The sequence below is a fragment of the Botryllus schlosseri genome, chromosome 6 (genome assembly GCF_051294905.1).
Source record: "Botryllus schlosseri isolate E-star chromosome 6, Bs_hap1, whole genome shotgun sequence".
In the NCBI taxonomy this organism is placed as follows: Eukaryota; Metazoa; Chordata; class Ascidiacea; order Stolidobranchia; family Styelidae; genus Botryllus; species Botryllus schlosseri.
The window spans coordinates 885,129-911,334 of NC_137241.1; the positions used below are offsets into that span (position 1 = coordinate 885,129).

A 26,206-nucleotide genomic window follows, 5' to 3' on the forward strand; every position below is an offset into this window, starting at 1 on the left:
CAAATATTCATTGTGCTCTTAAAGCAAATACTAATTTTACTGAGGATAGCAAACATTGTTCTAATCAAGACGTTCCAAATCTTGGACGTCGCCTCACAGCAAGCGACAGCGCCTCTCTTTCACATTCACGATTGAGCGGAGACACATTAGGCACTATGATGTACCCATAATGCAGGCAATACTGTTCCTTCCAGCTGAGATCATTCATTCTTTTGGTCGTGCTTAGAAGATTCCATTTCGATTGCATTGCTGATAGACAGACATGGCTGATTTAGATCAGGGATCGGAAACTTGTGATCAGTGGACCGGTGTTGGTTTGAGAAAAGTTCGTCAGTGGTACGTCAAAGTTAGTATACTTTTGCATAGCGGCAGAAAATCACTGATAAAAAATGAAATAGAATCAAGCTATTCTCTTTTATCGAGACATATGTGTTACTGTCCTACTATGAACGATTTACAGACCATATTGTGCACGAGTTGCAATCAATTTTCAACGGCTAACATTCGTGTTTTTGAAGGCCGGTCCGCGAAATAGTTTTATTTCTAAACAGGTCAGCAGTGCAAGCACTGTTGCGGACGCCTGATGCTTCACATGCTGCTTCATCTGTTAAAACAACCGCAAATATGTGCGACCTACAGGCTATCACATCGGCATTTAAAAATAATTTAAAATCTTATTTTTCTGATGAACAGGAAGCCCTTGGTAGCGGGTCTTAACTTGAGTAGGCTATAACAGCAAGATTGCACCGTTACCTCAATCTGACATCAGTGTCATTACTCAATACGTAACTGCATGTGATCACACTATTGTTTGGCTTTATATTTTCATTGTTTTAGGTTATTTTTTGATTGTTGATGCCGAAAATGTCATTAGGTTTTCGCAATGTGCGATGGTCACTACGTAAAGGTATTTTTGTTTGCCTCCTTTTTGATGGCACTTTATGTTTTATGGAACGAGAAGTTTGGAAATCAAATTATTTCTCCGTCTCATCGATACTTTTGCATTTTTTTCTGAATTAATATTGAAATTACCAAGGTTCAAAAGAGTGTGCGTAAAGTAATTTAGGCAAACTAGGAACCGAATAGTAATGACTGGCATATTCAGCTTGCTGGCACGAATCCAGTTTTTATACGATATGTTACTTTACGATTAATGTGTAGACAACAATGCGCTATAGATATTTTAAAGTTACGCATGACTGATTTCGAAAACGATAGGGTGCTATCCAGGATTTAGACATATGATTGACCTTAATTGATCGGGGGAAACATTCAGCATCAAGAGTTTCTTCTATTTTACCACCATTAGACATTATAAACGGGTGTTAACAAAACATCATAACTACGCGGTTTCGAGAGCGTTACTGACCCGGTAGTTGATGAATCAAATATATCTCGTTGTAAGTAATTGAATATTCGAACTTTGCTGTCCATTAAATATAAGTATCATAATAAAAGGAACCAATAATGCTGTGAAGTAGTGAAAGTAGTCGACGGCGATAGGGAATTGCGTTGTTTGTAATAGCAACATATGATTTTGATTGCCGGTTCATAGTATCTCCGGGCTTTCGTGATCTGGCTACATGGCATGACGACATAATACATCCGATTAACAAATCTGACGCCAATCACGTTTTTCATTCCGCGTATCGGGTTTTCCCCGTGCATGCATTATATTCCCTTTCGCTGGAAATACTCTTGCAGTTCATAGACTTGTGGTGTTAGTCGGGATGACACGCTCCTCCGAGATTTTACGTGCGATACAGCTATAAATTACTGGAAATTGTTTAGAGTCACACGACAGCCAGAAGAATTTGAGAGAGTCAGAGTATGATCAACACCTTAGATATGTTGATGACATTCCGTATCGTATAGAAAGTTTCGTACAGAGATGGTCGATAACGAAGTCTTTCTACTTGTTAGAAGTACTGAAGAAGCCTACCTGCAGTAGTTACTCAAGTGTTTATGATGTTATGGTTTTTTAGGTCAAAACTAGGACTAGAATACTTACATGGAAATCGTTTCTTTCAATTTAACTTGTGTAAAAATCCACGACGTCACTGCTACTTCTACTTGTGTACCAACCAGGGCTATGGAGTAGGAGTCAGAGTCGTGGTGTCGGAGGTTCGTTAGCTTTTGTCTTGTCGGAGTCGCAGAATTTTTTTAGCATTCCCTGGAGTCGGACTTGGCGAAGCACGTAATGACTGGAGTCGGAGTCGTAGTTTGTTGAAATGCTCCGACTTCGACTCCGTGTACTTTAAAATCATGTTACCAAAAAGTGTCGTTGAGGTTGCCAAAGTCATTAAGTTTTTACGTTTTAGAACCATCCCAAACTTAATTTCTTTCCGAGTAGTTTTCATAATTTATGTGAACCATACATGTCTGAAAATGTTCTCCGAGTATATTGACAGGAATGTCGGAGTCAGATATTTGAAGAAAACATGAGGAGTCGGAGCTAGAGCCGGAATAGGTGAATTTAAAACTCACGGAGTCGGTGTCAGAGTCAGAGTCGGTTGAATTCTGGAGTTAGAGTCGGTGGTGAAAGGAACCGAATCCACAGCCTGGTACCAACGATTAGAACTTTCAACAGCTCTGATTTCATAGGTATCACTAGAGCGAGATAGCGGTAGAATTGATACGTAAACCACGTTAGGACGTAATGCAAGTGGGCAAAATATACTTGAAGTACAAGTAGAACTACATCGTTTCTCCCTCTGACATACTCTGAGAACAACTGAGTGCTGCTGTAATACTATTCGTGGCACTACATTTACATATTAACGACGGAATCGAGTGTAGCCTTCAATCTGGCATATATACGGTTCACGGCGATTGTTTATTCTTCTGACTTCCTTGCATAACGCACGCGGGCCTTATTCTCCGCACTCCACATACATTATAAAGATATATTTATTAAAGTTATTTATTTTTCAGTTAACTAAACAAAGGATTTTTTAATTTTCACGTGTCAGCTATAATTATGGAAAATCAGAGACAAAAGTCACGTTACGTGTCAATACTTCTTCTCATCATTCTTGTCGCAAGCCACGTGATAGGTAAAATCATCTCTGTTTCTTCAAAATCACAGATTTGATAAGATACTATATGTCCGCTTTTAGGGGGACATGTCTGTTTTTCAATAAAAGTTACATGTACTCCAATAACGCCCAAATGTCATTTTTTCGTATGTCGTCCCCTTTTTTATGCTTTGAGTATTAGGTGATTAGATTGCGAAAACGAAAAAAGGTCAAATCGACTCACAGTACGCGTGAAACCATTTTTTTTCTGGAACTGCCGCGTAGGTTGACTGAAAGACCGCATTTTTCAGGCATTGCCGCGAAGGCTGATTACCAAAAGGTCAATTCACTTAGAATCATAATCATCTGTATATATTCCTTGTCTTTATGTCAAAGACATAAATTTTATATGTGAATACTAATAAGAAAATCGTGCTATTGCATCGGAATATTGTACCAAGTCAGGTCTTTTATATTTTGGAGCCTTAGACTTACAATGTCACTACATTTGTTGGCATCATCACAATACGATGTGATGTGTCGTATAATATCGACAATTCAGCTGCCAAGATTACAATCCTTGACTAACAAACACGTGCATCCTTACTGTGAAAGTATCAGTGAATATTGTGATAACACGTTATCTGCGAGATGAGTACACAGAGTTCGCTTTATGTTTCAGATGTGTCTGGTCGCGTTCGCTTTCGTTATAGAGGAGGTTCCAGGAGACGATCTGGCTCCTATTATGGCGGAGGTTCTAATGGGAGTGGAGCTGGATTATCCGTATGGTATGCTATTTCTAACATTTTCTCAATTTGTAACTGCTTATCATTCACTCTTTTCCTTTTTATTTAGGCTATTTTGTGTGCGGTAGCCAAAGAGCGTTGAATCACCATTGCCGTACGCATACGCGCACAGTGCACACACTACCATAGAGTTGTTCAAAAAAAAACTTTTTTTTCCAAATCTCACTTGCCTAATGACTAAATCGTCAGGCTGTCTAAGAAAACGATGCGCACCAAATTTGACTCAATTCCGACCAGTAGAGGCCGAGCAATCTTAAATTGAATGTTTTAATATCAGACGATGCAAAACAAATTTGAGTCAATTCCGACTTGTAGAAGCGGAGTTATTCGAGTTATTCGTTGATAATTGTCGAATTATTCTTGATCTGGGGATTATCAACGAAAAACTCAAATAATTCCGCTTTTTTAAAATTTTTAATAATAAATTAAAAATTTCAATTCAAGATTGCACGGACTCTACTGGTTGGAATTGAGTCAAATTTGGTGTGCATCGTTTTCTTAGACAACCTGACGATTTAGTCATTAGGCGAGTGAGATTTGGAAAAAAAAGTTTTTTTTGAACAACCCTAATTACCAATCTTGGTAGAGTCGACGGTCAATATGATTCTGGTTTCTCAGTAGTTCTAGTTGCGAATTTGAACAAATAGCCGCCGAACGACTAGATAACAGGTGTCGTCGTTTGGCGTGAATCCTGATAATGGTATTCTGTTGCTCATAGTCATCACTTCTAACAGTGGCGTAGTCGGGGATGGGTTATGGGGACCATCACCCTCCCATTCCCGATATTTACTGCTGTTCAAGTGGATTGCCGATCCGATTCCGATAAAATTAAAATTTATAAGATGATTGTGAATTGGATCTATATGGTTAGTTGTTTTAGTTCTGGGGCGGCTAGTCTTTTTCTATTCACGGTTGCATTTCGATTACTTATGTAGCCTATAGCTGGTTCGTGGTACAGAACTTGAATATAGCTTTCAATAAAACATCTATTGTAATACAATATTTATTGAACTCGAAGACTTTTCGGGTGCCTCTTTTCAAGAATTAACGCACACTAAATGGATTGAAACAGATGGTCTGTCATTTGATTGTTGCGTCATACTTTGCCTTTTGGGGTTTGCTTTTGAATCTGTTTAAATCCCTTTGGTGTGCCGTTATCTCTTGAAAGATTCGAGTTCAATAAATATTCTATTACAATGGATGTTGTATTGAAAGTTATGTGGGCTAAGGCCGCATTCCAGGACATGTCCTAAATGAACCCACTGGTCGCCAAATACCCATGTTAAACTGTCCATGTCCATTCCAGGTAAAATCCGGAGTACGGACTAATCTACTTTTTCATATCGGCTTACTACACGCACCAAAATCGCGAGTGGTCATTTTATGAGTAGCTACTGGAGGTCCTTATTGTCGCGCGAAGCACGAGATTTTTTCAGATTCACGATTGAATTTCGTCATTAATATTAGTAGTTTCACATATAACTATCAAATATTTATTTTTTCTCAGCCCATGTGATCAGATTCACCGGTAGAGTTGATGGGAAAGGGTGTTTTCGAAAATGTAGGGCAAGTTATAAATGATGATTCGGGCAAGTTATTGCAAATGCTGCAACTTTTTTTACAGCTTTCTAAATACTCACAACTTATGAAGTATCTTAATTTAGGCTGTTTGGTGAAATCTCATATTGCAACTTTTCTTCAAATTGTCATGCAAATTTTTGCAAATTTTCGCAAATTGTTTCGAACTGTCATGCAACTAACTTTCAACTGGAAATATTTGACACTATATGTAAATAGATCGCTTGATTATTTCACTATCGTTTAAATTTGAGGTTCTTTCTGATTTGACGTACATTCAGGCTAGATCGCCCAAAATTATATTTTCACTGGGTCAATATTTTCCCGCTATTGATTTCGTTGAAGTCGCCAACACGGAGTTTTGCCACATTTTCTTGGATAGGGATCGATTTGATCGAGTATCTCATATCCTAATAATTTCAAGGAACTTGCCAATAAATGCAACTTTTTACTGCAACTTTTAAGAAAAATAAATGTAACTTTCTACGGATTTGACTGCAATAAAAACTTGATGTATCTTTTGGTGGGCCAGTTGTTCTTAGGAACTTTGTTGCTGTTATTTCTTGACCTCCCATCAGGATCGTCAGTATAGTTGAAAGATGTTTCTTTTTAATCTTTATTATGTTTCTTTAACCTTTTTAATCCAAATTAACGCTTAGTAGAACGTGAACAGCACAAATGGCAGCACGTAGTACGCAGAAATATAAGGTGTAAAGTAGGTACAAAGTAGGATTTACAACGATGCTTTATCCTAAGAATCTTCCAACCGTCTGTCCAGCAAAGTAACCAACGAAAACGAGTCTAGCAATTGAATATATAGGAAGAGAAAACGAGACTGATAATGATGATAATCAAAACACGCGACAATTAAATTAAATACACCAAGATCTCAGGAGACAATGCAAAGCCGCACGCGCGCGCTAACATCCACCCCCCTTTGACTGGTCATAGTCAACCGAATAGTCTTTCTCCAGTAAATGGAGTTTTTGTATAGGTCGCGTAAGATATCCACGAGCGGTTTTCAATTTGAATGTTCTCACGAGGCCATCTTTGCCCTTGAAAGCATGTACGATTTGGCAACCTTCCAATTCGAGCGCGCGTACCCGTCGTCTGCGATTAAACAAATGTCTCCGACGTTTGGAACAGAATGTTCGAAAGCCCATTTCTTTCTTCTGATCAACGTCGGGAGATATTCCTTCGACCATCTCGCCCAGAAATGCCGCAACAGCGTTTGGAGATAGCGAAATCGCCTCGAGACGTTGACACTCGCTTTGGACGGAAAATTCGGTATATGTGGCAGTGGCCGACCAATTGCCAAATGAGCTGGAGTGATTGCTTGCGGGTTTCTCGGATCGGAACCGAGATACGTCAACGGCCGCTGGTTCATCGCACACTCGATATCTGTCAAAATGGTGTAGAGTTCAGTGAAGTTCAATTTTGCCTTAGCAGAATCTTTCTGAGAGGTTCTTTAATGGATCTGTTCATCCTCTCGTAGAAGGCACCGCGGTGTGGAGCGCGTTCGGTTATGTATTTCCACGTTATCCCGTTGTCGGTAAGGGATTTCTGCAGAGCTTCGTTGTCTGGCCGCTTTTTGAAGGACGCGCGTGTGGAAATCTGAACTAAACGCTCAGCTTTTTTGAAAGTCAGTTGGTTGCCGCATATAATTTCTCGACACCAGCCACGCCTGTTCATCATTCGTTGCAGAGCACCGATGAATTCCTCCGTGGACATATCGTTGGTCAATTCCAAATGAATTATTCTACTGTGGGGACAAGTGAACAAACAAATATACGCTTTTTGCATCGCGTCGTCGCCTACTTTAATATAAATTGGCCCCGTGAAATCCAACCCGACCCCAGAAAATGCCGGAGAAACGCAAATGCGTTCCTTTGGAAGAATGCCCATTTTCTGTTGGGTGGTTTCGTGTTCCAATGTCGACAGACGATACAATTTGGCAATACCCTTCTTACCTCGCTCCTGATATGAATAATAAGGAAGCGCTCACGAAGAATAGCGATGGCTGTGTCCTGACGAGAATGGGAGTTGCTTTCGTGGACATGTAGAATGAGTTTTTCCACTAACGGCTCCTTGACAGGAAGAATAATTGGAGAACTCGTAAACTCTGGCAAATCACACAAACTCAACCGATCACCGGCAACGATCAACTCATTTTCGCGGTCTATTCTCGGATCCATGTCTTTAATTTTTGATTTATTCGACACGCTCTTACCTTGGTCGAGATTTTCGAATTCGCTGCTAAATCTTGAGCGTTGAAGCTGACGTAAAAGGAAGTATTCCGCCATTCTGAACTCATTTGGTCCAACGAATCGATTGCTGCACTCTGGGTCCATTTTCACGTAATCACGATGACGCCAACGCAAGATTCTCGCTGTAATACGAACAATTTTGGAATAGTTACCGTAGCGATCCACATAAAAGGGAACTGGTGGCTGTGTGATGTTCACTAACACGCGAGGAGTTGCGGTTTCTGTCTCGGCTTGTGGATTCGGTTGTTCCAGGTGCGATTTCACAGGCCAATGGGACTCTTCAGACTTCAGCCAATCCGGTCCGTGCCAATAGGCTGAACAATTCTTCAGTTCCTGAAGCACCATACCGCGGCTATGGTAGTCTGCTGGATTTTCGATGCCTGGGCAATGTCTCCAAGCGTGTGGGGATACGAGATCATGAATTTCCTGAACTCTGTTCCTCACAAACGTTTTCCAATGCGAGCTTGGCTTGGCAATCCATGCCAGAGCTATCTCTGAGTCGAGCCACAAAAAGACTTTATCAATCGAAATTTCAGAACCCAGCGCATCCAAAACGTATCTAGTTAATTTAGCCAGACAGTGGGCTGCCGTTAGCTCGAGTCGCGCAACAGATCATCATCATCATCATCATCATTGGTTTATTAGCAATTTTATCAGTTCAATACACCACAAAAAATGCGATACAATGAAAAGACAGGAAGATGTCGAAGCGACAAGGAGTAGTCTATGGAATCTGACACCCACCTTGGCCTAGGCGATGTAAAGAGGCATGCACACTGAATGAAAGTAAAGAAGATAGTATAGAAAAAAGAAAGCGACAAGAAATAGGGCGGCATGTCATGGGAAGCGAGATCGATAGGTCAGTCGTGGTCCGGTAATCTTGAGGATGGACTGTATTTATTTAGTAGTAATTGCTTGTATTTCGACTTGAATGTGGACATGCTCGTCGACTGTCGGATGGCCGGCGGGATACTGTTCCACACAGATATTGATTTCAATGGGGCCACTCTCGTTTTAGCAATCAAATACTGGGTCTGAATATTGCCTACACCATCTTCAGCTCTAATGTAGACTACTGCCCCGTAAGCACTTTCAGAGGCATCAGCAAAACCATGGAGCTGCAGGAAATTTGGAGAACGTATTCGACAAAAAAGGTACCGTGAAATTTTGATGGACTCCAGAAGCGACAGCTCGTCGGTCCATTGTCGATACTTCTTGGCGAGTGCGTCGTCCACTGGATCGTTCCAATCGAGTTTTCGTTTCCGTAATTCTTGCAATAAAATCTTGGTTGTAATAACGAATGCTGAAAAAAATCCAAACACGTCGTAGATTTGACTGAGCTTATTCAAAATGGACCTTTTGGTGACGATTTTATCCTGCTCAAGCAGTTTGGGTTTTACATTGCAATACATGACATCCTGCGTCGTGTGCCATTTCAAACCGAGATACGAGGCCTCACCATTGTTAGCATCATCAAGATCGAGAACGCAATTCGGTAACCGAGCTTCCTCGGGAATGCAATCCATGACTTCTCGATTATTGGACGCAAATTTGACCAAGGACCATCCACCGTCCTTGAAAAACTCAACCAACTTCTGTTGCTTGCTGACAACCTCTTCAACGCTATTTCCACCTACATGAATGTCATCGACGTACATATTACGAACGATTTCATCGCCCAAGTCGCGACCAAATTTATCAATAATCGGCGCAGTATTAGAATGATGGTGGATTGTTTGAAGAGCGAGGAAAGGGCTTGACGAGACTCCGAACATTACTCTCTCCATAACGTAGACGTCTGGCGCTCTACGCGATTCGTAATTTCGCCAAAGATATAATTGGAAACGCTGATGATCCGGATTAATAGCAGTTTGGCAAAACATTTTCCGAATGTCACCGCTCAACGCAATTTTATGAGTGCGAAATCGTAGTAGCACAGCTCCTATGTCGGGTAACAAATTTTGGCCCTTCAAAACGCCATCGTTTAGCGAATATCCACAGCTATTTTTAGCGCTTGCGTCGAAAACAATTCGTAATTTGGTGGAGCAACTCGCTTCACGAAAAACCGGATGATGCGGGACATAGTAATGGGGAATCGTACTAATTTTTTCCAATTCCGCTTGCGACAATTTTCGAGCGAAACCGTTGTCCACGTATTCCATGATCGCCTGATCGTATTTGGTCAATTTATCAGGGTTTATCCTTAGAACCTTTTCTGTTGTTAACAAACGAGAATATGCCTGCGCGAAATTGGGCTGCAACTCTATTGCATCGCGTTTAAATGGTAACGACACGCAATATTTATCCCCATCGAACGACACTGAATCATTGAATTGTGCAATCGCGTCAACCTCGTCGGAAGTATAAACCAAATCCTCATCTGTAAGCCCAATGCATTCTTGCTTCCAAAATCGTTCGAGTTTGTTGTCCATTAGTTCCATGTCTAAGCGACGTGCGGTTGAGCTTCTGGTAAGCAAACAATTAGAAGAACGATCAGCTGAGCAATTGCGACTACATGGTCCAGCCAATACCCAACCGAAAATGGTTTCAATTGCAAATGGTCCAGATTCGGGGATTTCAGGACTAATAACCGACCCTTGCATCAGTGAGGAATAATATCGCCCCCCCAACAGTATATCTACCGTGCCGTCGTCTCTTGGAGGAGGGTCAGCTAGCGGCAATCCGTCGAGGTGTCTAACCTGATCGCAACGTAAAGTGACGTTATCCAAGGGCGTGCAAACAACACCGTCTTGAACGAACGCTTGAACTTCAATACAGCCTCTCGGTTCTGAATGTAATGGTTCCAGATTGAATGTAACTATAGATACATTGAACTAGAGGTTGAACTACCACCAAATCCACTTATGTTCATTTGTTGCTTTCGAATAGCCGGTAGCTGCAAGTAATCAGCGACGTTCCGGGTGATAAAGGACTTTTCCGACAACGAATCGAAAGCAATGCGAACCCGCCTAGTCTTACCCTCGTTCGAAGTTTGCGCAAGTGCAGTGGGAAACAAGGTATCAATATCGGAGTCCGGCGCTGCTGATCGCCTAGCAGTGGATACCATTGATTTCGGATTCGACGACTCCAATACGTGCAGTAGTTGGTGATGAGCCTTTCCACATCCTTCGACCTCACACCGAGCTTTGCACTGATAGAGCTGCTTAGGATGTCCAGATTCGCCCTGCGTTGTGAGACACCTGAAACACACCTTTCCGGGATTCGTTAACAAACCAGACATTCGTTGAGCAGGGGTTGATTTCAGAAATTCTCTACAATTCAGTAATGGATGGGGCTTGTTGCAATATGCGCAGAGAGACGACCTAGATTGAGTTACCAAAGACTGAGCGGAACAATACTTATCGTTGTTGGAGGTTTGCTGCTTTGTCTTCGGTTGCTTCTCCGATTGCTTGAAGCTGGACCTCTTGAAAGTATCCATAGTCGCCAATTCTGTGGAAATATACTCGAACATTAGATCGGACGAAGCTATACCTGGTTGGACTCAATCAATGGACTAATTTTACGCATCCAACCCTCGAGTAATTTCTGAGGTAGCTGCAATTCCAATATCTGAGTGAACATTTGATCCCATGGTGATATTATTTTGAGTCAGTATTGACCTCTTTGCATTAGCCCGGTCTAGCATACCTCGCACTTTGTCGAGTTCGAAATCTATCCGGTTTCCTTCAAGCAGATCTTTAATGTGACTGCGAACAATTGCTTGCGTCCTGCCGAATCGTTGCAGTACCGCAGCAATCGCCGGCTCATAATTAGTCGCATTAGATGGAAAGCCATTCAGAACACCAGACGCAGATCCCTTCATAGCAGCCTTCAAATAAGTCATTTTGTAAAATTTACTGACCGATGGGTTGGTATGAACAAGGGGTTCAAACGCCTCCCAGAAAGATGGGAAAGAAAGTATATCGCCATAAAATAAGGGCGGATTCACTCCGTTTGGTAAACTGCCAGTTGTCCTGTCAGCTTCGTGAATCGCTTTCAATTTCGATAGCTTTGACCTGGCTCGAGGAATGTTGGTTAAATAGACTTGAGTAGCATCTTTCAAACCGTTAATAATCTCGGTCTTCAAGTCGCCGTTCCAATAGATCAATTTTGCCATCTACGTAGGATATCAAATCCGTCATGGACATCTCGACCGATTTCATGTACACTTCAATTTCTTTGACTGAGTTGGAAGTCGTGTACTTCAGTTCGAGTGCCTGCAATAGTTCCAGAAGATCTTTATTCATTCGCCTAAATCGCTTACCAATGACTCTGGGCAAATTGGAATCTCCGCTAGAGTTGGATTTCTCTGCTTCCTTGCGAATGTCGGTGAAGAATTGAGTTAAATTGTGTCTCTCTTCTTTCGCCTCCTAGCGCATTCCTTCAAGCTGAAGGAGGAATCTTTTTTCTGCTGCTTCCTGCTGAATGATGAACCTTTTCTCCGCTGCCTCTTGCTGTTGCTTCATCAGTGTAAACATCCTCATAAGCAATGTTCCCTCTAAGCTGCGCACGTGCGCAAATGCGCAGTGCTTTCCCGGTCTCTGCGCTTAGAAAATCCAAGTTGCGCACAAAGAATCCGAAGTGATGACCTTTTTTTTTAGTTGTTACGTACTGTTTTCCAAGGGTCTGCGCAGTGAGTTGGTGGGCGTGCGCAGACTCGTCAAAAATTAGAGGGAACATTGCTCATAAGGTCGTTGGGCTTATCGGTCTGAATATAAAATGGATCGGGCGAAGCCGCGGATTGATCTAGCACCGGTGAATCTGGTGGTTGCGTTCTAGACGTCTCCAAATTGTCGGGCTTACACTCACGAGCTTTCTTCAGTCTTTCCGATAGCACGGCCTTAGTAGATGGAAACGCCGCTGCTGGTGTAGGTTCAGGTTTAGCTGTCGGAATACGGTTTGTGTGAACTTGCGTGCTGTGTAGGCCTGTATCTGGTATTGTTAGGTCGTCTGTGTACGTTATCAGTTTGTATGTATCGCTGTGTATATTGTGTAATATGAGTCTAGTGTGAAACGCCGTCTTGAGTACTGTGTCGTGGAATATAATCTTATTATAACCGTATGGACTGGTGTACTGTGTGTTAGGCGTTTCGCTACAGTACGAAAAGCTAGCAATCTTCTGGTTTATATGATCCCTAATTCGATGGTATAAGGCATGACAATTTTCGCAGCTAACTCCAAAAAGTCCACCTCGTCGTCCTAAGTGCTTCTATAAGTGCTGGTGAATAAATTGTGACTTTCGCTTTACAGCAGCCCGTGGGAATTCAAAAATCCAAACTTATCATTTAAAAGTAGTGTATGCCGGTAAACCTAGTTCCAGCTTCAAGTTTAAAACTGCCCAAAGCTTGAAACATGCATCGTCTAACTTCTTCAACAACACTGAGGTCAGCATCTTCTGATTGTTCGCCAGGCATTCTCCTTTTTCTGCGAACTCTCCGAACAATCGGCCTTGACGGCTATTTCGGAGTGGTTCCATTACCATGTCAACATATTAATTCGTGTTTTCGGAATCAGCGCGAAACTAGCTTTTGATTGAGACCTGTTTGATTAAAGTTTAGCTCACGGGACGCCAGCTATAGGACTACCAACTACGCTTCTTTTAGCCGGCTGTGTACATACTGTGCCGAGCGAGATAGTGTGATGCGTCCGGCTTCTTGATCGGTAGGTCGTGGGGTCGATCCCCGGCCGGGTCAGACCAAAGACTCTAATACTGGTTTCCGCGGTTATCCCGCTAGGCGCTCAGCAATCACGGAGGAGAAACAACGGGGGTACGGACTAGATGACCTTACTATAAAGTCCGTATCGCATCTCCGTCGTCAACGCATCTCGATGGTACAGGCGAAAAAGAATACCACCTCTCTCTCTCTCTCACTGTGCAGCCTCATTTTGCCGCCCCCTTGGTATAACGGACGTTTTGGTCGTTGCCTAGCTCAAACGATAGTTCGTTATATTTACTTGATTAGAGTTTTGGCTGTAACACTTTAGGCTTGTCGAGTAGCTTGCCAACTCGAATTGAGACTACCACCTCACTTTCTTTGCTTCCTACAATCCGAGCCTACCCCTGAGACCCGGTCAGATGTAACTCAAACAGTTACAGAATAGGATAGCAATTTACTACATAGAAAGATCACGTCAACGTCGAGGCAATAGTCACAATAGCGGTTAACAACAGTTAACTCTCTAGGCTCTAAACTTACAATCTAAACAAAATACAATCACCTGAATGATGGCCTAAACTTATACAATACTCACACAATACAAATAATGCCCTATGGTACATTATATCCCTAAATTTAGCCTAACTTCAATCATTGATCCAATGATATTACAAGCAACAAAGCGACTAAACTTCAACAAGTGACTATCAAGACACGAGGGGAAAATCCAACCACAGAGGGCACTACTGAGCTGCGTGGCTCACAATCACTTGACCATTTCTCGTGTTACACTTGGAGCCTGCCGCCCCTGGCGCAGAGCCAGAACCGCCAAGTGGCTGCTACGCCACTGGTAGAACGTGAACAGCACAAATGGCAGCACGTAGTACGCAGAAATATAAGGTGTAATGTAGGTACAAAGTAGGATTTACAACGATGCTTTATCCTAAGAATCTTCCAACCGTCTGTCCAGCAAAGTAACCAACGAAAACGAGTCTAGCAATTGAATATATAGGGAGAGAAAACGAGACTGATAATGATGATAATCAAAACACGCGACAATTAAATTAAATACACCAAGATCTCACGAGACAATGCAAAGCCGCACGCGCGCGCTAACAAAAGATATTGGAATCGCTAAAACGTACCGGAAAAATTTCTTTCGTGAGAAGCACACGTTTCCAAGTAGGTATTTCTATATGGGGCTCATCATGTTCCTCTGCTGTTTGCATCTGTAGTGTGGGGCTCAGATCGCAACGGGCGCTACTATTTTAGGATTGAAAAGTAAAGTCGTATAAATCGCGCTAAATTTTAGCAATAATTAAAATCTTTCCAAAATTCGGGAGTAAATTCGTAAATTCAATTTGCATGACGACTGCCGGCAGGACATACTAATTAAATTACGCGTCTATACGGCTGCACGCTGCCCACACCTGTTTTAGTTAATCAAGGATTTTTAAAGGTCGTTAGTTCTAGTAGGGAGCTCTGAAAAGTGTGCAGTTCTGGTAGTAGTTTCAAAATCCCACATAGTTTGCACAAGTTTGAGCGAAGTTGTAGTCTCCTGTTTTAGGCGGTATCGTCTGATCCCTTTTTCTTCTTTCAAGGTCGATTGTGGGGATATCACTCGGCGGAGTTATCCTATTAGTCAGTATTCTGGTGGCATGCATCCTGCTCTATCGCAGACGAATAATGACCAGACGAAGCACTGTTTTAATGATGGTGCCAAGACCTGCTGACGATGATGGTGAGTACATGTTTAGCACGGATCGCGTTTGTATGAAACGATAATATTCCGCCTCCGCTCCGGCCATTGCCGCATACAAGGGAATTTATTTAACATCGGATGCATCGACTCGCCTTTGTGTGACTTATGCCTCGTACCCGAAAATGTGGATCACTTCCTCCTCGCATGCCCAAAATGCAATTGCTACCGAGCATATTTAATTGATTTTTGCTTGAACTTGAAAATAGAAGTCACCACAGATAACCTTCTCGTACAGCCAGAACTTCTATCACTTCTCGTTGAATTCGTCCTGGCCAGTAATGTGTTAATTTATGCCATTTAGGGTGGGTTTCAAAAAGTTGTCTTAATTTAGACCTGGCTTAAGGCCAGTGATTGACTTGCTCAAGACGCCAGACGACGGCGGTCTTAATTCGGTTTCAAATGTCAATTTGGCGCCGCGATCGGCCAAGTCCGTTAGTTGCGAGTAATTACTGTCTACTTCGTCGCTGTAGCGAGTTCAACACGGAACCGAGGCCAGTTGTTATTGTTTTGAGTTGCTTGCTGATGTCGTATAGTATGGTAGCGATGCTGTGAAGGAATACGGAATTGCTAGAGTTGTTGACATTTACGGACGGATGATCAGAACGGAACCCAGAGGAAGTATCTGGCAAATGATCAGCACGTTATCGCAAAGTATTCGAAGAAATAGTGCGGCTGTGATACCGATTTTTGAAGACACAACTGCCCAGCATTTTGGCATATTAACTGATGAAGATTATGCTCTTGGAGATGCTGAATATCCACTGAGGACTTATTACTCACGCCACTATTATGCCCAAGAACTTTGACCGAAAAAAGTCACTATTGTTTTCATGCATATCGTTACCCTCTGGCAGAGCGCGGTGCTACCCTCTGGCAGAGCGCAGTGCTTTGTGTTGAAGAAAATATCTCGCACATTGACTATATTCAAGGAAGAACCTCAGAATATCGATATGACAATAGCCTGCTTCTGCCTTTACAATCATAGCAATGCTGACAAAGCAGATGGAGCTGAATTTGATGACATACTGCAACTGGAAGCGTTGACCGCACTCCCACAGTATCTACTCCTACAGAGAAATCTGCACGACAACACATGATCTAGAGATTTTTGCAATACATTTGATTACATTCCAAAACATACTCGTGCTTTATTTCTTGTGACACGTTAAAAAGAGGTAATGAGGTGAAATGTGCATTATGGCTTATAAGTAAGTTCAAGTTCATAAATTTGGACACAAGATAGCGAAGTTATTGCAAGGGGCTTGGAAAACTGGAGCAGGCGAACATGAACGGCTGAACAAAATTGAATCAAATGTACAAAAGACATGTTTTGACTCTAGCTAGCTAGCGTCAAATTAATGTTGTTCAGCATCTTCTATAAATATTAACGTTGAGACCATGCTCAACTTGTTTCATTCTCTTCTGCTTTATCACTGATTTTCAAATCTTCGCTGCTTCATAGTTGACTTCGGGCCTGGACTTCGGTGACCTGTTGGTAGAGATATAACTGATAAATTTCGAACGAATTTTTTAAATTTTATACTGTTGCTATCCATACAAAACTCAATAGTCTATTGTAATACATAGCATCAGCAAACTATACGAATGTTAATAGCAATAATAATGAGATAATAATTAATAGCAATAATAATGAGATAATAATTAATAGCAATAATGATGAGATAACAAACAGACAATTGATGGCCTAGTAATGAATGCAAACTTACCTTGATTTGGTTGGAAATGTTGCCCAAACAACTAGCAGATGCAGCTCCCAACTGCTACTCCATAAGTTGGCACATCAGATGGGTCAGCATCTATCACAAAACAACTTATCAAGCATGGTATAAATATGAATGGAAATGACATACTTACAGCCCAGTGTTGGTATCGTGGTGCGAGGAACTGGATAAAGCTCGAGCAAAGTGCTTTCAGAAAAACCTTAATATAAAAGGAACTGGATATTGGTATGCGCATTCACACTCACATATACGGATAGATAGATAAATACCTATTTGATGGCTTGGCACATCACTGCTCGTTTGATTTTCTCTGTGTTCCAAAAGAATGGTGCGATCATTTGTTTCACAGCCTGCAGCTCACTCTGGTGGCACATTGCACAGCTATATAATAATTTTTACATGGACTGATTATGCTACTATGTCGATACTATGACTGGGTAGCAAATCTGTGAAAATCAATGTTGAATTGACATATATCTCAAAACATTTGGATTACTGAAGCGTTAGCATGTACTGCACTTTGAATATTATTGGCATATATCACTTCACATCAATGGCCCCTTTAAGCTGCATACATGCGCAGATGCGCAGTGCTGACACGGTTTATGCACACAGAAAATCTGAAGTCATGACCCTTTTTTAGTCGTTACGCACTGTTTTCCGAGGGTCTGCGTAGTGAGTTCTTGAGTGTACGCACAGACTCGTCAAAAATTAGAGGGAACATTGCTTCACATCTATAGCAATTCACTAACAACTTCATGCAAAGTCATGTCATTTTTCTTTCCGAAACTTCTGGATCTTTATCCAGTATGCTGAAATTCGGTGCGCGTGCAGTGAACGGAATATCAATACAATGCTGGTTGAATAGACACATATTGATCAAAGTTCCATGTAGTCGGCACTATTCTAGAAAGTAGCAGTTAAACATATTTATGACAATGCTCATAGGGGTGGAGCGAAAATGGATATTGAGGGGAACCCTGCAATCAATCACAGTTGCGTGCAAGTGGTGCAACATTGATTAGGCTCAACAAAATGAGCATGATACATATTTTCCATTTTCTGGTGATGCGTCGTGTGTTCACTGTTTGGCTATAACCACAGCAAAGCCAAACTGTCAAAACGTCAACGTGCCTAAGTTAAAAGACGTAACCAGTCGAGAAAACTATAATGATGAGTTGACGTAGCATGTAGGCTATCAATAAAGGATCTGTTGATCTGCCGCAACCTAAAATCTCATCTTGGGGCTTCTTCGATACATGCACTATATTAACTGATGTTCCCCATGACCACTGATCAGCATCATTACCCGTAGCGGATTCTTATCGCTGACCTTTCTTTGCCAAAATGGGCGGGATTCGCAAGTCCAACGCTAGGCACACCTTTACGCCTTACCCCAAATATCACTTTCCGTGTCTCGTAACCATAGTCATATCATATTAGTAACCGAATCGATTGGAGCCAGCGAACGCGGGTTATGGTGGTCATGGGGAACATTGCTTGATACTATATGGTGCGGTTATGGTAGAAGTGCTGATGTGTCCTGTGTGCCTCAGGGCTCTGGCTATCCATTTGAATTGAAATCCGTTCAGTATACGAAGACCCCTGCAGCATTCCACTGTAAATCCCACTATAACGGTATATGATACCAACTTGTCACGTTTGTGATATAAACATTGTTCCAAACTGCCTGACATCAATATAAAATGATCTAATCTGATTTGCCAAGCTATACATCAGAAGAACGGCCAGTATCCTTCAACAAACAGCACAACAGTTATCAGCACTGTTGACTTCAGCCTACCCCCTAGCTGGCTTGGATATCTGTCTTAACAAAGCGCACGCTGGAGGGGAAATCCCCTCAAGTCACAGTTTTGAAACCGACTTCAGCCTGAGGGGTGTAGCTTAAGCCCGACGACGGGCCTAAGTCGACTATTTGAAACCCACCCTTATAGGTAAATGATTTGTGACTTGTAGCACGAAATATTTGCCGTGGCGCACTAGACCGATTAGGTCAGCGGTTCTTAACCTTGCCACCAGCGCCCCGCAAGGGGCGCTGGCGATTTTGAAGGGGGCGGTAACGCTCAGGGGGCGATATGGGGGGCGCTGAGCACAAGGGGGCGATATGGGGGGCGCTGATGAAATATGGCTTCGCAATAGATGATGTGGTAGTAGGAAATATCCTTAATGAGTATTCAGAGCATATTAACATTCCACAGAACATGTCAAATCCCGAAATTTTTGGTCGCACTGCGCGACGATGTTTGCTACATATGTTTTCATGAATGTAGTGGGTTATTATCATTCCTGTAAAACGCATTGCGCGTACTTTTAGATCGCCAATTTCCCGTTAAAACACTGCCGCCACGCTTTCTAGGGTTATTTTAAACAAAATGTTTCGAATTAGGTAGCCTATTATATCCTGCAGCGCACATCGTGTGAAAATCGAAGAAGGAGGCACTGCATATCAGTTTTGAGAGTGGGAGCTCCCTTGTACATAAAATAAGTTTGGAAGCTTTGCGCACGAAATTAATAACTAAATACATATGTATTTGAGAGATACAAAATTAAATGGCCAGAATATTTCTTCATCGTATCATAAAGGATGACACTATCTTGTGTTGTGGTTCACAACCTCACACGAACGTTATAATATATAATATGAGTGCTTTGTTTGGAATACATTCACGTTAAAATTAATAACTGGGTACAGTACTAACTTCAATGTGAGCAGATATATGCACCTGATTCTTAGTTGATCTACTTATAGTTACACAATTCAATAAGACAAAATCGAATACCATTAATTTTCCCGTATTGCCTATCGCAAATGTTAATTTGGGATGGTTCGAACCACAGGGTATGAGATGGTGCCCGATTGTTGTTATAACAACCTTGATTTGACCCAGAATATACCACACACAATTGTGATACGGTTTATTATAGTCGAATGGTCCTCGATCACGACTAAAGCGCGAAATATTTCCAATACCAAAGCCCCGAAAAGACCGACTGAACTTTGACCTCTTACCAGGACCGAAACTGCTGCAACCCAAACCCCCAATCGGTGAGCTCGATGGATGCCCTAAATTATTTCGCACAGTAAACATAAATTAGACATCATGTTTTGACGACTCCCCCACGGACGAATGCGCATAATTATGGTAAATAGAAAGAAGCATTTCGGCGTCGGCCATTACCACGCCACGATGCACGAAGACATGTGAAGTTTCGTTCAATATGGGACTCCGAGAAGTGTGCCAAAACGATCGTTAGCGAGAAAATCTTAGCCGAATGGGATTGCCCTTACGTTGACCGTAAAATTCGATGCATATAAGTCTAATTGTCCATAGGTGCTTAAATCGCTTATGCCGAATTATCATGTCGTCGCAATCTGCACCCCACAGGACAAAAAACATCCATCGGAGAAAATCATTTGCCAGTGTGGAAATAACAATTTTGAATCGTGTGCTTACTTTACTTTGATACGTTTATGCGTTTCAATATCTTTTGACTATATAACGGACAAGAGGTAACAAAATACCAACATGTAACGAATTGATTCTACCAATATGTTCAATTATTAATTAAATGGCCTTCATTTTCCAATACAACACCTCACTCAGCGCGACTGGTAAATTTGATTACGTGGGCTGAGTGGATAAAAACTTTAAAGCGACATATATATGCAATTACCACCTATTCCTTCGTGCATTATAGAAAATTGTGGCGCCTAGGGCGGTCAGGCCACACAAACTTTGCTGTCAAACGAAATAACGCAACGGGGCTCTTGGGGCGAAGCCCTCAAAAGTTTGGTTTATAACGCTATGGGTGCGCAAGATGATCGTTTTTAGGGGGCCCTACAATATGAGGTGGGGGACGCTGGAGCACGAAAATTATCGAAAGGGGGCGCTGGATGAAAAAAGGTTAAGAACCACTGGATTAGGTGATAAGCGCCACAATGTCCCATTTTCACGATTAATATTAATAATAATAACAACAACAACATGTTTGGCAATTGAGAAATATGTTGTTATACTAGACTCGTGTGGCGCCCCGTAAAACTAGGGTTACCATACTTTTGTGTCACAAATTCCGGACGCTATTTAGCGCCCACTAGTGAATTTTGAAATGAGGTAACAGTTCATTGTCGAATAATATGACGTCACACCAGCAAAGCTTTGTCTATCGACCAGAGGTGGATACGATCTGGTTTAGGAGTATGGGGTTGGGTGCTGTAAGTTGTAACCAGGGCCGAAGCCACATTTTTTCAGCCCCCTCTCGCACATATAAACACTGATTTTGGGCCCACCGTAGTGTAATCGATGCAACTTCTGGCGGCTTACTATATGCACCTGGTCGGTAAATGATTTGAATGAATTATGTCAATATATTGGTTCTTCCATATATTACTATATCATTTTGATCCTCTCTCCGCCCACATGATCAGAGTTAGCGGTAGAGCTGGTGGAGGATGATGACTTCGAAAATGCAAGGAGCGTAATCGTACATCATTAAGTCATGTTCATGTCGCACCGATAAGATTATTTATCTGCCGAATGCCTGTACGCACTGCACCACTGAGCTATATAAAGACCACGCGTTCGGTCGTATCCAACCTTTTATGATCACGACTCCATTTTCAATCAGCCGTGACCCAGCTCCAAATTTGATAAGCTGATTACTAATTAGGGTCGGAACATTTGCCCGGACTTACTCACGGCCAATTTTGGAAGCTGATTACGTTCAAAATCTACGCTAACCCCAGAATAAAGGCTAAGTTCCCCCCAGTTTTAAAACAAGTATCTTTGAATAAAGCATCCAAACGGCCTAAACCGACTCTATGAACATACCGTTATCTTGTAATTGCGACGACAATTAGACTTATTTCTGTACATGAATGCTATTTTTATTTATTTTTGATCGCAATTTTTGCGAGGACGGTAGCTCCCATATTAAAACCAAATTATGTGATACTAAATCGCCAAAAAATAATATTGTTTATGTTGATTTATGAAAAATTATGAGCTTACTTCCAGTATTCAAAATTCCGGACCTTCAGAAATATTTTAGAAATTCCACCCAGACGCAGTTTTCACAGGAAAATTCCGGACATGTCCGGGAAATTACGGACGTATTGCAACCCTACGCGTTAGTGTCCGTTTGAATACTACAACGAACAGGCATAATCACACATCTCTTCAGTAGATTCCGTTTGATTCCGACATCTTATAACCCGGGCAACCATCTTCTTTGCCCAAAATGCGCAAGAACGGAATAAAATTAAAAATTGCACGTCAAAAATCCCGGTTAATAAAGGACGTCTCCTTGAAAACCCGGCAGTTAGTTGCGTCGGTGGGGATATCACAGAGTTTGCACTGTATTAGAAAACCTATATGCGCGTGTTACACAGTAATTCAGTACGCGGTTTCTGAATCGGTTGGTATCAAAATGCGGTACTATGCAATACAACTAACTTGTAACCATTGTTCGACTTGAGTGCAGTCGACTGTATTGCCAAATTCGGCCCGTTCCACAGTTGTCTTACATTATAGTTCACATGATAGTGATTTTTCTTGTTTAGATCCCCCAATGTTTCCTCAAGCGCCTCCGAATCATGCTCCCCCTACATACCACACCGCCATACAACGTTGAATAAAAAAGGCTATACATGCAGCAATCCAATCATGAAATCACGAAGAAGGCCGCAAGGAATTTGTGCATGTATACTCTGCGCACAGCAATCACCGATTAATATATTTGACTGCGTAGTTTGCGTAGTTTCTAGAACACTATTTTCAAATCTATTTGTACATATATTTATAAATACCTGCTTGTAGATAATGTGCAATTTTATGAATCTTGTGAGTGTGTAGCAGTGTTGGGATCAAGTCACTACCTTCGAGTCATGAGTCATTTCGAGTCATTGCACATTTTGACTCGAGTCACGTCAAGTCAATCGATTTTCGAAAGTGACTCGAGTCAAGTAAAGTCACTCGATTTTTGGAGGTGACTCGAGTCAAGTCAAGTCAAGTCACGAGTCAAGTCACAATTCAAGTCAAGTTGCCCTTTCGAAGTATGAGGCATGATTACTAGCTGTCTGAAATACAGATTGAGGGGTCATTGATTCTGAACGAATATATAGAGTTAAATGTATATGTTAAAAGGCGCTGTATCGCTCACATATAGGGGCCTACGTAGAACTGTTAAACTACGTGAGTAATTGGATAGCCTCAGTCTATAGTTCCCAGCCAAAATAGAGAGTAAAGAACGAATTGATAAGATGTAATACACTACCCATTTAGGAATCGATATGATACAATTCGAGCCTACGCCTATGGTTGAGGACTACATAAACTAAATTCGAATTCAATTACAATAAGACAAGAGGTTTGGCCAAGGTAATAACAGAGAACAGAAATAGACATTTTGCTATTAAATTGCTTCACTACTAGTTTACGACAACGTAAGCTGTAAGCTTCGATCACTTCGTTTCCGGGAAATTTATTTGTGAGAGAACAATGGAGGCTCAGTAAAACGCACGATAAATGAATGATTGGTCGCTCTCACGGGCTACATCAGCGTTTCGCAAACAATCTGACCATGTGCAAGAGACATAGATTTTTATCGAAACCGATTACTTGATGACTTGAAATTGACTTGTTGATTTTGCTCCGAGTCACGAGTCAATCCACATTTCTGATACGCCGAGTCAAGTCAAGTCAAGTCATTTTAGCTAAGTGACTCGAGTCAAGTCAAGTTATACGAAAAAGTTGACCCGAGTCATCCCAACACTGGTGTGTAGCTGCTTGACATGCAGTAGGGAGCCTTTTGTTTCTGATCATTACATATTAGATGTGAAAAACATGCCATGCGAGGTTTGACTGTTCTGTCGTCCGAACTTCTTCATAAATGTTCGTCTCCAAATGAAAGCACTATTTGAACAGACCGCAATACCTTGCCGCTATTGTGATTACAACTATTATACTGTGTGTATATTTTTGTGGATCATGCAAATGATTTTATAAAGACAGTTCTGAGGAGATTGGTTCGGCGTTGTATATAGTATAATCGTGTGACATATCTTCGCTATGACGGAGAGCCAGAAGCGGCGCGCGGACGAATATCTCAGGTGGCTGCAACACATTTAGATAATTATAATTGCAGTTTTCAATCGATATTTGATTTATTACGGCATACGTAACGAATTTCGGTTAACTTCGAAGTCATTGAATCAAACATAAAATGTATCCGGTGGCGCATGTCACGTAATATTTTTTTACAGGCTGTAAATCAGGAGTCTTCATCGTGCGTCTATAGCAGTGGTTCCCAACGTGGGCGATATCGCCCCCCAGGGGCGATTTGTCAATCCAGGGGGGCGAAAATCACCAAGGGGGCGATAGGGGGCAAAAATGGACGAAGGGGGCGATAGGGGGCGATGGCGCGCTGAAATGGCTATATTGGCGTCCATGACCGTAACTGCCACACCCAAACCCCCAATTGGGATGGGCGACCAGAGCTCGAAGGGGGCCCACAATTTTTTACTGAATTAACATTAATTATAGAGTATTATTTTGGAAATTTGGGCAACTTCTTAGAAAAAATTTCGCGCTGGGCGTCATTTCGTGGTCACATATTTCTTGCTTATGGGATACCATTCCTCCCAGAAACAATACGCATGAGTTGTATGAATGGGCATCTTGGCGTCAGCCATTATCACACCATGACGCACCAAGACATATGAAGTTTCAGGCCCTGTAACATGCGACTCCGAGAAGTGTGCCAGAACGAGAAAACCTGGGCGGAAAAGGACTGCCTTTATGCTGACCGACTTCGATATATATATACACGATATACATATATATTTAATTGTCCATAGGTGCCTAAATGGCTGGCGCCAAATGTTACTGTCCTGGCAATCAGAACCCTACAAAAATGCTATCTCACAGAGAAAAATTAATTGCCAGTGCAGAAATACCAATTTGAAATCGTGTGCGTCTTTTAGTTTAGTATACGTATTGGCGATGTGGCGAGATAGCGCAGTGGTATATTCCGCGGCTGCAACACCAATGGGTGCGGATTCGAGTCCGACCGAGGTCGACTTCCGAATTCCGATACCTCTTCACTAGCTCATCCGCATCTGCGGTGTCTTACAAAAAGCCTAGAGGTGGGCCGTGCTACGGAAAATAAGAAGAATATCGGCCTGGTGTAAATGACCATAATAGTCGACAAACACCATGAATGCCCCAAAACAAACAAACAAACGTATGGGCGATTTGAATTTCTTTTGACATAGCAGACAGGCCACGAAACGTCATTACGTAACGAAGTCATTATACCCACGGGTCCGCCCGAATATGATCAATTATTATTCACGGGCCCTACATTTTACAAGACACCTCACTCAGCTTTACCGGTTAATCTGAATAGCCTACATATGAGCAGAGAGAGGATAAAAATTGACAGCAATAGATATGAAATTCCCGATCATATTGACCGATTCAATCATGAATGATAGAAATTTTTCGCGCTTCGCGCGAATTAGGCGCACTAACTAAAGAGTCCAACAATTTGTGCTGAGAAGTAGCGGTAAAGAGGTATTGTGGGAGTTGAGTCAGAGGGCTGCAGAAATTTGCTTTATCACCCTATGGAGGGTCAAGACCAACGAATTGGGGGGGCTGACGAAGTGCTGTTACGGTCCTTTGGGAATAAATTCGGAGAAATCACCTATTTTGTTAGTCAAGTCACAAAAATTTAGCTTGAAAAGTGTAATTTCGAGGTCGAGCCGAAAAGTTGACCTTTTTTCTTAGTCAACTCGCCGGTGATTTCAATCTGTATGCCCATTTTTCGGTTCCCAATATATGGGGGGCGATTATCGGTGTGGAGTTCGAAAAGGGGGCGATGAGTCGAAAAAGGTTGGGAACCACTGGTCTATAGCAACATGATTCCAAACGCATTCAAGGTCTTACCAGGTAGTGATATGTTTGTGTATTAAATCTCACGTTTTCAGTCAGTTTATCAACAATTCAATGCGATTAAGATCCGCAAGATTGCGATATACAACCAAACGATAGGAAGGTGTGGAAACGGCTTGCAGTAGTCTCTGAAATCTGACACCCACCTTGGTCTAGGCCAGGGGTGGGCAAACTTTTCAGCTCGCTGACCGCATTCAACATTTGAATCCATTCGCGGGCCGCACTATATAAATTTGGGATGCTAAGCCAAAATTCAATATTGGTATTTGATTATACAGCGACTGACGGCATGGAAGTAATACATATGTATTTGCATATTTAAAACAAACCGAACATCGATTTGATAATAACGTACACCCTTCAGAAACATTGACGAGAATTTAGAAGCTGGTCGTGTGGTGG

General features: G+C 41.9%; 3 protein-coding genes and 2 long non-coding RNA genes across 6 annotated transcripts in view; 1 reads left to right on the forward strand and 4 right to left on the reverse strand.

Annotated features, from left to right (window-relative positions):
- The window catches only part of LOC145440598 (protein LKAAEAR1-like), a 245,280-nt gene that overhangs the window by 122,528 nt on the left and 96,546 nt on the right, over nucleotides 1–26,206 (reverse strand). The window lies entirely within an intron of this gene.
- The window catches only part of LOC145440592 (uncharacterized), a 233,858-nt gene that overhangs the window by 57,804 nt on the left and 149,848 nt on the right, over nucleotides 1–26,206 (reverse strand). The gene's annotated exons all lie outside the window — the stretch shown is intronic.
- Nucleotides 1,716–23,874, forward strand: LOC145440264 (uncharacterized). The gene is made up of 4 exons (XM_080317829.1): nucleotides 1,716–3,056; nucleotides 3,700–3,805; nucleotides 14,927–15,066; nucleotides 22,414–23,874. Exons 1-4 carry the CDS (start codon nucleotides 2,981–2,983, stop codon nucleotides 22,482–22,484), a joined length of 393 nt encoding a protein of 130 aa, XP_080173955.1. The 5' UTR covers nucleotides 1,716–2,980; the 3' UTR covers nucleotides 22,485–23,874.
- On the reverse strand, nucleotides 13,760–25,217 carry LOC145440268 (uncharacterized). Its single transcript, XR_013915494.1, has 2 exons — nucleotides 24,552–25,217; nucleotides 13,760–14,116 (listed from the first exon to the last, which is right to left on the reverse strand). It is a non-coding gene; the product is annotated as an uncharacterized LOC145440268 (long non-coding RNA).
- Nucleotides 16,100–18,314, reverse strand: LOC145440267 (uncharacterized). The gene is made up of 3 exons (XR_013915493.1): nucleotides 16,963–18,314; nucleotides 16,815–16,904; nucleotides 16,100–16,576 (listed from the first exon to the last, which is right to left on the reverse strand). It is a non-coding gene; the product is annotated as an uncharacterized LOC145440267 (long non-coding RNA).